The sequence below is a fragment of the Penicillium chermesinum genome, assembly GCF_028974085.1.
Source record: "Penicillium chermesinum strain IBT 19713 chromosome Unknown utg000008l:1.0-1752722.0:1.0-1753981.0, whole genome shotgun sequence".
NCBI lineage: Eukaryota > Fungi > Ascomycota > Eurotiomycetes > Eurotiales > Aspergillaceae > Penicillium > Penicillium chermesinum.
The window spans coordinates 296,183-308,131 of NW_026695318.1; the positions used below are offsets into that span (position 1 = coordinate 296,183).

The 11,949-nt window shown below is 50.8% G+C and overlaps 4 protein-coding genes across 4 annotated transcripts; 2 read left to right on the top strand and 2 right to left on the bottom strand.

The window, feature by feature from the left end:
• Window positions 1–188: 188 nt before the first annotated feature.
• Window positions 189–1,884, top strand: N7468_009901 (uncharacterized protein; the record flags this gene model as incomplete). Its single annotated transcript, XM_058479196.1, has 2 exons — window positions 189–588; window positions 647–1,884. 2 exons carry the CDS (start codon window positions 189–191, stop codon window positions 1,882–1,884), a joined length of 1,638 nt encoding a protein of 545 aa, XP_058325764.1.
• A 3,912-nt stretch (window positions 1,885–5,796) lies between these two features.
• N7468_009902 (uncharacterized protein) lies at window positions 5,797–7,478 on the bottom strand (the record flags this gene model as incomplete). Its single annotated transcript, XM_058479197.1, has 2 exons — window positions 5,797–7,263; window positions 7,311–7,478. 2 exons carry the CDS (start codon window positions 7,476–7,478, stop codon window positions 5,797–5,799), a joined length of 1,635 nt encoding a protein of 544 aa, XP_058325765.1.
• Window positions 7,479–9,646: 2,168 nt separating this feature from the next.
• Window positions 9,647–10,117, bottom strand: N7468_009903 (uncharacterized protein; the record flags this gene model as incomplete). Its single annotated transcript, XM_058479198.1, has 1 exon — window positions 9,647–10,117. One exon carries the CDS (start codon window positions 10,115–10,117, stop codon window positions 9,647–9,649), a length of 471 nt encoding a protein of 156 aa, XP_058325766.1.
• Window positions 10,118–10,557: 440 nt separating this feature from the next.
• N7468_009904 (uncharacterized protein) lies at window positions 10,558–11,626 on the top strand (the record flags this gene model as incomplete). Its single annotated transcript, XM_058479199.1, has 2 exons — window positions 10,558–10,927; window positions 11,454–11,626. The coding sequence occupies 2 exons, from the start codon at window positions 10,558–10,560 to the stop codon at window positions 11,624–11,626; spliced, it is 543 nt and encodes a 180-aa protein (XP_058325767.1).
• Between the last annotated feature and the right edge of the window lie 323 nt (window positions 11,627–11,949).

Sequence of the window (11,949 nt, forward strand, 5' to 3'; positions counted from 1 at the left end):
TTATTACGAGAAAGGTTCCCCAACGATCTCAGGCCACCGGACGGAATGATCTACGAGCGGATCAACTACTATGAAGGGCATCTCGACGCCCGAAAAACCGCGCCGCGGCTAACGATTGGTGGGCTGTCCTCGATGCGAAGCCCAATAGTAAGAAAAGAAAGGGATTGAGAGGTTTTTTCCGAAACGAGATGTTGCATGAGAAACTGAACTCCTTGCTGCCCATCAGGGGACTGTGGGAAGCCATGCGTATCGGCGTGCTGCATAAAATCACGGCGATGCATTGCGACGAGGCCATCTGCTGTTACTGGGATCACATTTTGCAGACGTTTTTGAGGATTGTGGGAGGCCAAGAGCAGCTGCTTCCCTTCATTGATGGCGTGACGGTGCAGTTACTTGACTCCCGTGTCCCACAGGTTTCCGCGAGAGACCGCCGATTCCTCCAGAAGAAAATGGACGATGGCAAGCTTTTTCCCAATGTGGAAGATCGAGTTCGCGAGGAGATTTGGCGCAACCTGATTGAGGTCGCCCACCCTATCCCCACGCTACGAACGTTCTTCAAAGACCGTGTCTACCTCGAAGTGGCCCAGAGTGCGATGAAACGAGTCTGCATGCATCTCCAGGATCCTCAGCCCACGAATTGATACAGGCCTCTACAGCTTATGGGATACTGCTGTGCCGATGCCAATGGCGATGCGAGAGGAATGCCTTAAACCCGATCTTCTGGAATTCTGGCGCTTCTGTTTCCAATACGGATTCGAGATGACCGACCACCGCCGCTTGAAAACATATCACCTGCATGATGGAGAGCAGCCACCACTCAACGGGGGGGAAGCCGTGATTCCGAGCGAATCGGAGTTGTGGGCGCACTTTTATGCTCTGATGAGAGCACGGGGCTTCAGGCCGCAGGATGGGAGCACCATCGCAAATCCCACCGTACCGCTACCGGTCCTGTTACCTTGCGAGTACCCCTCGGACCCGGCCGAAGAAATCGAACCGGCCAAGCGATGTGGGAAACCGTATAGCGCATCCGCTGCTGCGGACCGGTTCGCTTTGACGGCTGCAATGGTGCAGCAACAGTCGGTGCCTGGGCGCGTCACTGCGGGATTTCTTCGCCGTACAGTCTTCGACGCCTTCTTCGGCTACCTAAAGAGCCCAGGTAATCGTCAAGATCAATCCACGTTTGAGCCCCAGCCCGGGCCAACAGAGGCGGAAGTAGAAGGCCAGGCAGATGCAAGCAGCGAGGCGATCCTGCCGAACGAAGGGAACTCAGCATCCCACGAATCGACGAACAATGTGTCGCATGCAGGGGGTGTTCTGCCGGGGACGGATCTCCTCAGCGAATCTGCTGGCTTGTCGACGGTCTCGAATGATTCCCCGTCGCACCCAGTCGTCGTCAATTTCAAGTTCCTGGGGCTCCCTGAGGACCAAGAGCAACGGACGATGGAATTCAATCCTCAATGGATCGGTGAACTCGGCAACAGTCTCGATGAATACTCCCTCCGGCTAGTGGACCCCCTCACTGAGCGCTCAGTCCCACCAGGACGCATGTACGACTTCTGGCAAAGTTCCCCGGGCTCGGAACTCGACGCCAGACCCAGCAATGGGAATGACGTGGCACTACACACCGATAACGCGAGGAAAAGGGGATATCGAGAGTGCTTTCCTGACGGTGATCCATACGATGATCCGCACGCGAAAGCAAGAAGATTCATCCTGGGGCACCCAGGACTACAATCAGCACAACGAAGCAAAAGGCCCTATCCAAGGAGAACAAACCATAACCCGGGGCGGGTCGTTAATAGGTTCGATGGAGATCTGAGCGTTCCCGCCTTTACTCTCGATCCCGTCCAGTCAATGTCCAATTCTGGAGTCTACGGCCCGTGATGTGACGGCTTTGTGTAAAACTTTCGGCATATTCCGTGAGATTTCACGCAGTCCCATTTCTCAGGTTAGTTTTCATACTACACGTTACGTCATTGGTTCCTGTCGTCTATTCGCCGTAATTAGCCATCAGCATTTTTAGTTAATATACCTTTCTGCCGCCAAGAATCCCACCGCAATTGGCATCTTGAGTCACGTGATCGTAGTGGTATAAGAGAACGAAACTAGATGCCCAGAAGGCAAATAGTACCATACTGTCTTTCATATATCTACCTCAGAAGGTCTTATAGATGGCCTTAAGTGGTAAACGATGGGTTTCTTAAAATTGAGTGTTTTGCTGTAATCTGCCACCATAACAGTTTATAATCTTTGTTTCAAAAATGCTGCCGAATGAGAAACCAAAACTTGATTACAGTATTTCTGGTGTTTCGTTTCATGTCACCGGGATGGGGGTTAGCTTTGGTGCTACCGTAATTTGATTCATTCAATTCCATGCCAAATCATCTTGCTTACAGGAAAGTACATCGCTCTGTAGCTAGGACAGCCTTTCGTTGCGTCCATGGCGTTGACTAAGCTGACATATCGTAGCGGCAAGGGTATAAGACTGTTGCATGAGTGGTGAATGAATGGTGAAACAACGTGGTAATATGTGCTAATGATTGTTGGCAAGCTCTTCACGGGATAAATGGTGATTCAACGTGTTGGGGTTCGACGGGTATGTTGATGCAAGCGGTTGTTGATAGATTTCTCGATAGACTTGAGGCCTGCGTTGATTGATAGAGGTGTTGATGACTCAATGCGATAGGATTAGATGAGGATGTTGATGCAAGTAGTGGTAGATGGCGTTGACTACTGGTACGTGACAAGAATCATTCTGTGTGAATGATGAAGGCGTTGACGGTGACTCGGCGTGGTGAGGGCAGGGATCTGTTGAAACTCCTCGGTAGATATGTAAAGTAAATGCCTGCGGCGATTTAACATGACGGCTGACCGTGGTTGACTATGTTTATGGTGAATGGCTATGCGTGTTGACGACCAAGCGTTCACGGTGAATGTTGGTGGACCGGTCCCGTTGAGCTACCGACGCAGGGTAGTCAATAAAGTAGGTGGTGAGGATGTCTACTCCCCGAATTAGCCAATCAATGTAATTTGTTCCGGGTATAACCTCGGTTGAACCCTTATCTTGACCCCTGTGACCATCTATCACGAGATCACCGTTTTCAACACGTGACCTTTGCTCATGTGATAGGACAGATCCTGGGTGCCTAATCGTATCGCCTGACTAGCATTGTCAAGTGAATTAGTTTGATTATCCTGATCTCGGTCGATGTGATCGTATCAGATACCTGTCCCTAATGTAACGCCACTTCACTCCGGACGAGGTGAAACATTGACATCGAAACATCGGGATGTTCTCGTCGAACTGTGCCACTCTCGCAAACTCGATGAGCCATTCCAGGATCATAAAAAGAAGTTTTGGACGGAAGTCTCGAAGCTGTTCTGTGAGCGGACTGGCCGGAAATAATCATGGCAGTCGTGCCGCCGTCAAATGATCAACTGGGAGCTTCATTCAAAGCAGCGGGCTGAAAGCCCGCCCTTGGAAATCCCCAACGTCACAGGACTTCCAAGTCGACCGTGCCGAGTCTTCGGATCGTCCTGGTAGAATCTTTTTGCCTCCGATATCCGAGCTTTATTCAGGGCATTTTCTGCGCCGCGAACTACATATACCTGACACGACTGATGACGAGCTGCTTCCGGATTTGCCGGTGCACCCAAGTCCGCGCTAGAGTCTACGGCAGAGTGGCCAGGAGTGCTTCATACCACAATGCCCTGCATTTCTTGACTAGCTTGCATGATTTTGAAGGCCGGCTTCGGACCTTCATCTCGTCACTGGATGATAAGCCTACAAATCGTCTTGCCGTTGATAGGGCATTCCAGAATCTCAAAGACGAGATTTTCCGAGCTTCAGAACCTACTGGTCCTGATAGGTTCGATGCCGGAATCATTGGGTGACGGGCTGGCAACTGAGTTGTACTTCAAACAAGTGTCCAGATCCAATCCAATGGCGACTCTTGACTTTTACCTCCGCCATACAGATCGGGCTTGTAATTCCTCCTATGCGAGCGACTCTACACAGAATTTTCCGTCTTCAGCTTACTACGGGTAAGTCATGGCATCTCTCCGATCCAAAGGCTCAAAGAGCCGTCTGGTGAATGTTCTCAGCCATGCTACATCACGTGATAGATTATCGTGAAGTCCTGCGGCCGAGAGGTTGCTCCCGGACTTATAAGCTGTTGTCAAGTAAGGGAAGCTTGAGATATCATTTTGAGGGGATACGTGCGGTTATATATACAGTAGCAATACTGGATGGTTTCCAATCAACCCGATGCTACATAGACATTTCCGAGAAACCAACTCCGACGGTGCGGGCTCTGTCCCTGCTCTACGCCGGTTTCTTATTATAACAGATACAGCCTGTCCATTGTCTTACCATAATATATGGTGGAAACGAGCCCGGGACTTGAATGATCCTATTCGGATCTACTATATCCCGCTTTTGGTAACCAGTGGTTTGTTCAGTAGCTGAGTTGAGTCTCAAATTAGCGGCAGCGAGGCTATTTTGCACTGTAGTGTGATCTTGGGACCGTTTCCTTTCAAGTGATTCAAGCCTATCGGTTCACAAAGCCCCCCAATTCCTCCGCTGTCAATGAATAGAAGCATCCCGCGACATATGCGCCTCACATACAGTATTGTGGGAGTACCAGGCAGATGAAATCAGATGTATCCAATGTATGTCCAGACCAGCAGTGGAGCTAGGGGTCATGATCCAAAATCATTCATTAACACATAATACGTATACTGCACTGTAACGTAGGGCTTGTCGTATCGAACATGATCTGCTGGTGCTCAACTTGTTATGGGAGTTGATCTGGTTTTATGTTCTACGTGCGTCTTACATACGAGGTGGCAGGATAGGTTAACTCGGCCTTGTCGTTGTCTCTACTGAGGTTTTCAACAAGAACAGTCGAGGTGGCGAAGACGACTAGAGATATTGTGTATCCTAATTTTACGTCCATAATGCAGATTCGCCTCAAATATGCCGTCTTCCAATTCTATATCGACTTCAACAGTTATCAATGGATCGAGAGCTTCCCATTTAGATCCTGTTACTGTACGCTGCGATTGAATCACTTCTTTATCAAAAAGAGTTGTGGAATGATGTATGGCTGGCCTCTGGATTTGTGTTGATGTTGACTGCACGTTTGGCGAAATATACCAGGTGGTTGTTCACCGCGAGCCACTCAGCGTTGACCGTCGAGCAGTCAACGAGCGCGTCTGAAAGGGTTTCTTGGCCTGCTTTCTTCTAGAAAGTGTTCGAAAACCGCATTGTCAAGTCTTCAGTTCTGGAGCACGACCACTCTTGCGTAACGACGACCTTGGTCCCTGCAAAGACATGGCTGCAGCTAAAAGTTCAGCCTACATACCCCCCCCCCATGGTCAGAAAACTGGTGGGCCAAAAAAGCGTCTAGCATGCGCTTTGGCCCCGGCTCAACCAAGAGGCTTCTGCACCCCAATCATACAGTATCGATGTCAGGCTACCTGCTTTTGCTGTCTAGGGCTAAGACATGCATGCTCACCCTGGACTATTGAAAAGGTGAAACTGCGACGGTCCGATTTTAACCACATCATCTCAAGTGCACGACTGATCAGCTTCATGGCCAGATATGCCATACAATGATCATCCAAAGCCGAGGGAAATTCTGAAAGAACGGCATGTTCGTATTAGCTTATTGCCACTGAATTTAGCTGGCTTTGTCGGCGTACTGTACTGATTCGCTAGAAAATGATGACTCCTACGGGCACTTTTAATGGATTAACACGCCGCATCAATGCCCAAACGAACTGTTGAAATGCTCAAACCGACTTTTCTGCTCGCTCTAGGAAGGCGATGAGCTTTGCTTGCAGGTCGGTGTTTGCTTTCCTTTGCTGTTCCAACTGGGTAAGGAGTTTCTCCTCCCGAGCCTTCTGCTCTGCTTCTCGCCTCTCTTCTCGTAGCTTTTGCTCCTCCAACTGAGCAAGGAGTTTCTCCTCACGTGCTCTCTGTTCTGCATCCCGCTTCTCTTCTCGTTCCTTCTGTTCTGCTAGCTGTTGTTGCAGTGCTTGGACCATAATGCGTAGCTCGGGCTGTAATCCGCGATTCTGCGAGGATGCCGCTCTGCGGTACCCCGGGCGTTCCAGCGATCCGACAATGGACAACTGAGATTCTGGTTCGTCGGCATCGACAACGGACTGTTCATCGTCCGGGTCCGGGATTTTCTCGAGAATGCTCATCAACCGCTTGGTATGGAGAGGCAGAAATTCACGGTCTACATTCTCTACGAATCCGTAGCATGTCCATCGATCTTCTGGAGTCCACACGTTGGGCTGCGCAATAGGCCAGCGATAATAGGACACTTTGCCGTCATCCACCTCGGGATAGTAGCCGTATATGCGGAAGCCCTCGAGCTCGTGAGAGATCGAAAACCCCAAGATCCGTCGATGAACCTCGGCCGTACGGCCCGCCGCTTCGAATAATGAGACCACCGCTCGCAGGGCAACGCACATGCTGTGCATGTTTTGCCGGTCGGCAAACTTCAGCGCCTGGTTCCCACATTTAATTTCGGCGGTCAAGTAAGGAAAATACATCTCCTCCCGCGGCGTATATGGCGATTTCTCGTCGGCCTGGACTCCAAGTTTGCGCCGCTGGCTCTCAGAAAAGGAGGACCATTTGAGGCCCCGCGCATGATCGGGCTGTGGCTTCGGGCCGTAAATTGGCTCGGTCTTGAGCCATGGATCATTGTATCCGTCGATGACATTTTTCAAATGTTCCTTCCCCTGAATGTATTGGTTCTCCGCGGATGGCATAATGAGAGGGTGGAGGTCTACCAGCAGGCGCGCTTCCGAACGGTCTTGCAAAGCGTTACGGAAGTCAAGTATATGCTTGTCGTCAAACATGGTGCCGCGCGGGGTTTCGATTGGCTGACGGAGAAGACGCTCACAAAGCGCAATGTCGTCTGGCATTGGACCCGCGGACGACTGTCGCATGAAGCAATTCTTGGTCTCTAGAATAGTGGCATAGTTGGCGGCTTTGTAGGCGTACGATCTGGTGTCCCGAGCCGAGCTGCTTTCGCTGTTCTCCGACGAGACCGATCGAGCCCGGCCCCGATCCGTTGAAATTGACCGCGACCGGGATCGTTTTGATGGCGGTTGGCTCATCACCTCCAGCTCGTCGAGTTGTTCCGACGGCGCAGGGATCCACTGGTAGATCTTTTCCGTGAGCTCGGTGGGCGCATGCGCTGGGAACGTTGGGGTAACTGTTTGGTGTCCTAGAGCATCGGGATTCTACGCTGTCAGTGAGTTGGCTTATACGGAGGGCTATCGCGACTCACTGTGCTAGGGCGATTTGATGAATATGGAGAGAGCGGCTGTACGTTAGCGTGGTCATGTATACTCTTCGAAAGTTCTGAATTGGTGCTCGAGTTTCCCCGTCGGGGCACTTTTGCTGGTCGCTCATCGCTGGTACAGCAACGTGATTCAGACGACGCTTCGCGTTTCATGGTTGTGGACAGGCTCAGCCAAAGAGTTCATTTTATTTGCTGGGAACTACACTTGCACAGGAGCAGATGGAAGGTCGAGTTTCATCAGTTCAGAGGAGGCGGGTATCGAGTGGTGACAGGAAACCGTTGACCAGCATGGCGCGGCCAGCTTCCTTTCGGCGCGTAACCGTCCAATCCGGTTCATCCATTGCGGACCCACTCATGTCCGCCAACTTAATGGCACCCCCTCGTTACTCCATATTTTTGGTTTAGAGGTAGAATGCTCGATCGAATCCACTTGGGCGCAAACGTTCGAGATCCCCCCGCTCGAAGGCGCTGAGAGAAGGGATGGAAAGACTCGCTGGAGTGCTCCTCGCGATAGGCAAGGCTTTCATGTGACGAAAGAAATGCGCGTTATGTAGAAACCCTGTTTTCTGATAGGGTGAAATCAGTTCGACAGCAGGCCTCTGCACCATCTTCATGCTTCGACCTCCAAGGTATCTCAAAAGGCTAGAAGGGGAGTAGATATTGCATGATATCCCGAGGAATCAAAGTGTAACTACCATGCTGTCAGGGGCTTTGACTAAGGTACTTCTGGTTCAGCGAAGTAACATTCTTTTATATCACGATACATTATTTGATTTGGGACCCATTGAGCACGTTTAAGATATTTCCCATTAGCTGTGCTCATGAAATGGGTTGACCGCGGGAATCTTGCGGGTGATGACAATTAATGCTAGGAACGCCAGTTTCTGGGAATGTGAGGATCGCGTTCAACGGGACCCGAGTCTCGCAGATCATATCTCCATACGTCTTGTATGGCTAATGTATCCCTGACAGGAGCAGTCGAGTTCCCAGAAGCCGCGGTGATCTTCCCAGAGCCCATTGTGGTCTCGATATGCCGTGGGGTTGCCCTACCAGGCTACAGGCTCTTCATGGCTCATAGAGCTGATGTTCAGGAGTCATAGAGGACGAATGAAAGATGACCCGCGGAGCCAAGCGGTACGTGCATCCCCTGGAACAACTGCTTTTTCACTTGCTTGCCCTGCCTCTCGAATCGAATCTGAACCATACCTTGCTTCCCGCTCAGCACACATGAGACGCTTAACATGAGATTCAATGGAGACCAGGACTTTGGGTTGCATAATCTTCTTATTCAGAAATAAGGAATTACCACCAGCATTGAGGTGTGCGATATCGATATTATAAAGGCGTCTAGATTCAAAAACCCAATGCTACTGTTTCTAGCAGAAGTGATCTATTAATAGTATTCAAGTCCGAGCACAAGCAAAGTTTCTTAGACTGGTCCCAAAACCATTATTTGCCTTTGAGAAACTTCTTCTCTGACTCACCTCAAGACTCACCTCAAGAAGGACAACCGCTTCTGGGTTCCTAAGGGAACGTTTCCATATGACGTTGCGTAATCCATTCGTGTGGGAGACACCGGCGAACCTAATTAAAACCTGGCTGTAATGCGAGCTTGTTCGGGGTGCTTTGAACGAATACTCCTACGACGCCGAACTCGCTGGTTTGGATTATCACCTCTCTGCGAACATCTTGGGTCTCGACATTTCGGTCAGAGGCTATACCGATAAGATGTCCGTTCTCCTCGAGAAGGTGTTGACTATCATGCGCGACTTGACTATCACCCAAGACCGCTATGATATTATTACCGAGCGGTTTGCACGATGCCGAATATCGGAAGCCTTTTGACCAGGTCGGTGACTACACACAGTATTTGCTGTCCGAGTGGAGCTGGATTACAGTAATGAGCAGTGTACTGAGGAGTATGTACATAGAAGGTCAGAGTAAATCAGAAAGCGGATCTGTATGGGGTCTTATATTCAAGGTCTAGGGCTTTAAGAATAGACTCCTAGGAATAGCGCTCTCTCGTGAGATAAGAGAAATTTCTAGGAGACCGCTGATGATAGACCGCTGATGAGAGACCGCTGATGATAGACCGCAGATGATGGATCAGGAGACAATTTGATTGACAGAATAGTAGTGTATGAAGATATAATCGAAATGCCCCACATAAAGAAGCATATGTATATACTGCACGTACTGGATCTACTGGTCTGGTTCTTGACATGTCCAGGACACTAGGTGGAGAACTTTCATATCTAGTTCCTAACTGTAACACGGCTTATCGCTCATCGTAAACCATAACCAGCAAGCAGCATTCTCTATTAATGCGACCCACTTCTGCGTTGAGGCTTTCGCGCGGACTTTCTACCGGATACAGGAGGTGTGCTGATGGACTTGCGTGGCCGGAGGCGTTTGAGCCAGTCTTCTCGAGTGCGGGGCTTCGGCGCGGCGTTGTGGTGCGAATTTCTACTTTTTGGGCCCACCTGGGTCGAAGGCGCTGCTGAACTGCCTAGCATTTCGCTGGGAGCGGGCGGTCGTCCCATGCGAAGAATGATCCGGGTTGGCCGGCTGGAGGGACAGACTTGAATCTCCGGCATGCTGGGATTTGGTTTGCTGCCCACAGCGCTGGCACTGACCCTGTCTCGCGGAAATGAACAGGTCAATTGTTCAGGATAGCGTTGGGAATCAGAGGGTGCAGTATGTCTTCTCGAATGGGTCCTTTGGGTGCGAGACATTCGTCCTATTTGAGTATGTAGAACAAATAACGTGTAAACGAACACAGCGGGATACATCATGATAGGCTCGTATTTGTAGGTTTCGATCGTCTGGGTCTCACAATTCCTCCTCTGGGCCGATCTTGATGGGCCCTTTGACAGATCCTGAGGTATGTTGATGATGTTGGATAAGGCGATCCTTTCTACCGGGGCTACCTACGGTCCTTGCATGTACTTCAATCCCGGTTGCCCGGATGCCAGTTTGATGCGCCAGGAACTTGATTGCCTTGAACACCCATTGATGGGGGCCCGTATGGCGTTTTCCTGACGGCAACCTCATTTGATAGAACTTGGGCGTCTAATCCGGCTGGGTCTGATCGCAACACACGGAACCAAAAATGCGGATGCTTCAATTTGAGCAATAACCGTAGACTCCTATCTCACCTGTAATATATATCCACGAGCACCTTGCCCGCTCCCTACAGAGCACTGAACTTTGCCGATCTGCCCTCCCTAGTATGAGCTCCAATAGCAACGTAAGACGTGCTGAAAAACGGCAAGAATGCCGGGAGGCATTGGCAAACCATATTTGTCAGTACCACGCTCGTTGCTCCCTATCAGAGCCAATTAACTTTTGTTCCGTCAACCAGATCATCAGCTCGGTCTCACCGTTCCACCCTACCGCGTGCGTCTTCAACCGTCTGCGGAAGATGGCTACGCGTGGTCCGTCTCCGACGCCCAGATACATCTTCTCAGAACCCCACTCGGCGAGGCACGATCGGGCTTTATCAAGAGATCATCGGCGAGCTGGGGAAATCTATCGAGGCCGTCCGGCCACAACCCCTGCAGCGGACTCCAAGGAGCAGCGAAGCGTCCTCGGCCTGTCAGGTAAGCGGTTTTCGTCCGTACGGATCATATCCAAGCTAAGACGACTATTCAGGACCGCCCAGAGAGCTTTACCGAGGTGATCCAAAGAGTAGAGTCAGAGAATGAACGGCTTATTGGGCAGGTGGAGCAGTATCGAGAGCAGTCTGAATCCCTTCTGCGCAAAGAGCAGGACTGGCAGGCAAAGATTGCTGACTTACAGGCCGAGGTCGTATCGTGTCAGCAGGTGATTCAGAAACTCCAAGAAGACGTCTCTAATTCCCAGACCAGCATTCTTGATGCGATAGCAGTTCTCAAAAGCAATCCGAATCTTTTGGAGAAGTAAGGAGCTGTGGACTGTGCACTTGTTTTGAACGGAACTGCTGTGGTCAAGGCCTAGTGTACTGTACCAACCCACCTATAATGGACGTGTCTCACATGCTGTTTACAATATATATACAGAGGCATTGGTTGATTGATTGATTGATTGATTGATTGATTGATTGACTTTCCACACGTGAATCTCTCAGGTCACCAAGTTTGCCAGCAGGTCTCTCAGAGGGAGTGGGCTGTTCTCTGTACACACGATCAGCAGCTAGCCTGAGCCTGGGGCCAGGTGGTGTCCGCCAGCCATCAGGCAGGCAGTTGGGTGCAGCTCAGGGCAGCTTGGATGGGTTCCTTGGATACGTGACGTCACCTGATTTGGGAGGACCTCCCGAGTAGTTAAGTCGGGGGGACAGCGGCACCTGTCGTGGGTAGCGTGGTGACGCCAGAGCTCTGTCGGTTAGAGCTCCGTCGGTTAGAGCGCGCGGGTATCGATTGCTGCTCTTCGGCCCCTCTGTTAGACGATTGGACCATCCTGTTGATGGCTCGGGCCGCGACATTGTCGCGTGGCCGAGTCTCGGTAGGGCCTTGCGGTGGGGAGGGAAAACAGGCTCATATGGCAGGAAGGTGTCGTCTGTCTCCTGTCTCCCGTCTCTCCTTCCATGCGGTGGGCTACCGGGCTACCTGTAGGCGGGTGTCTTTGTGGAGCGCGTTATGTTGTC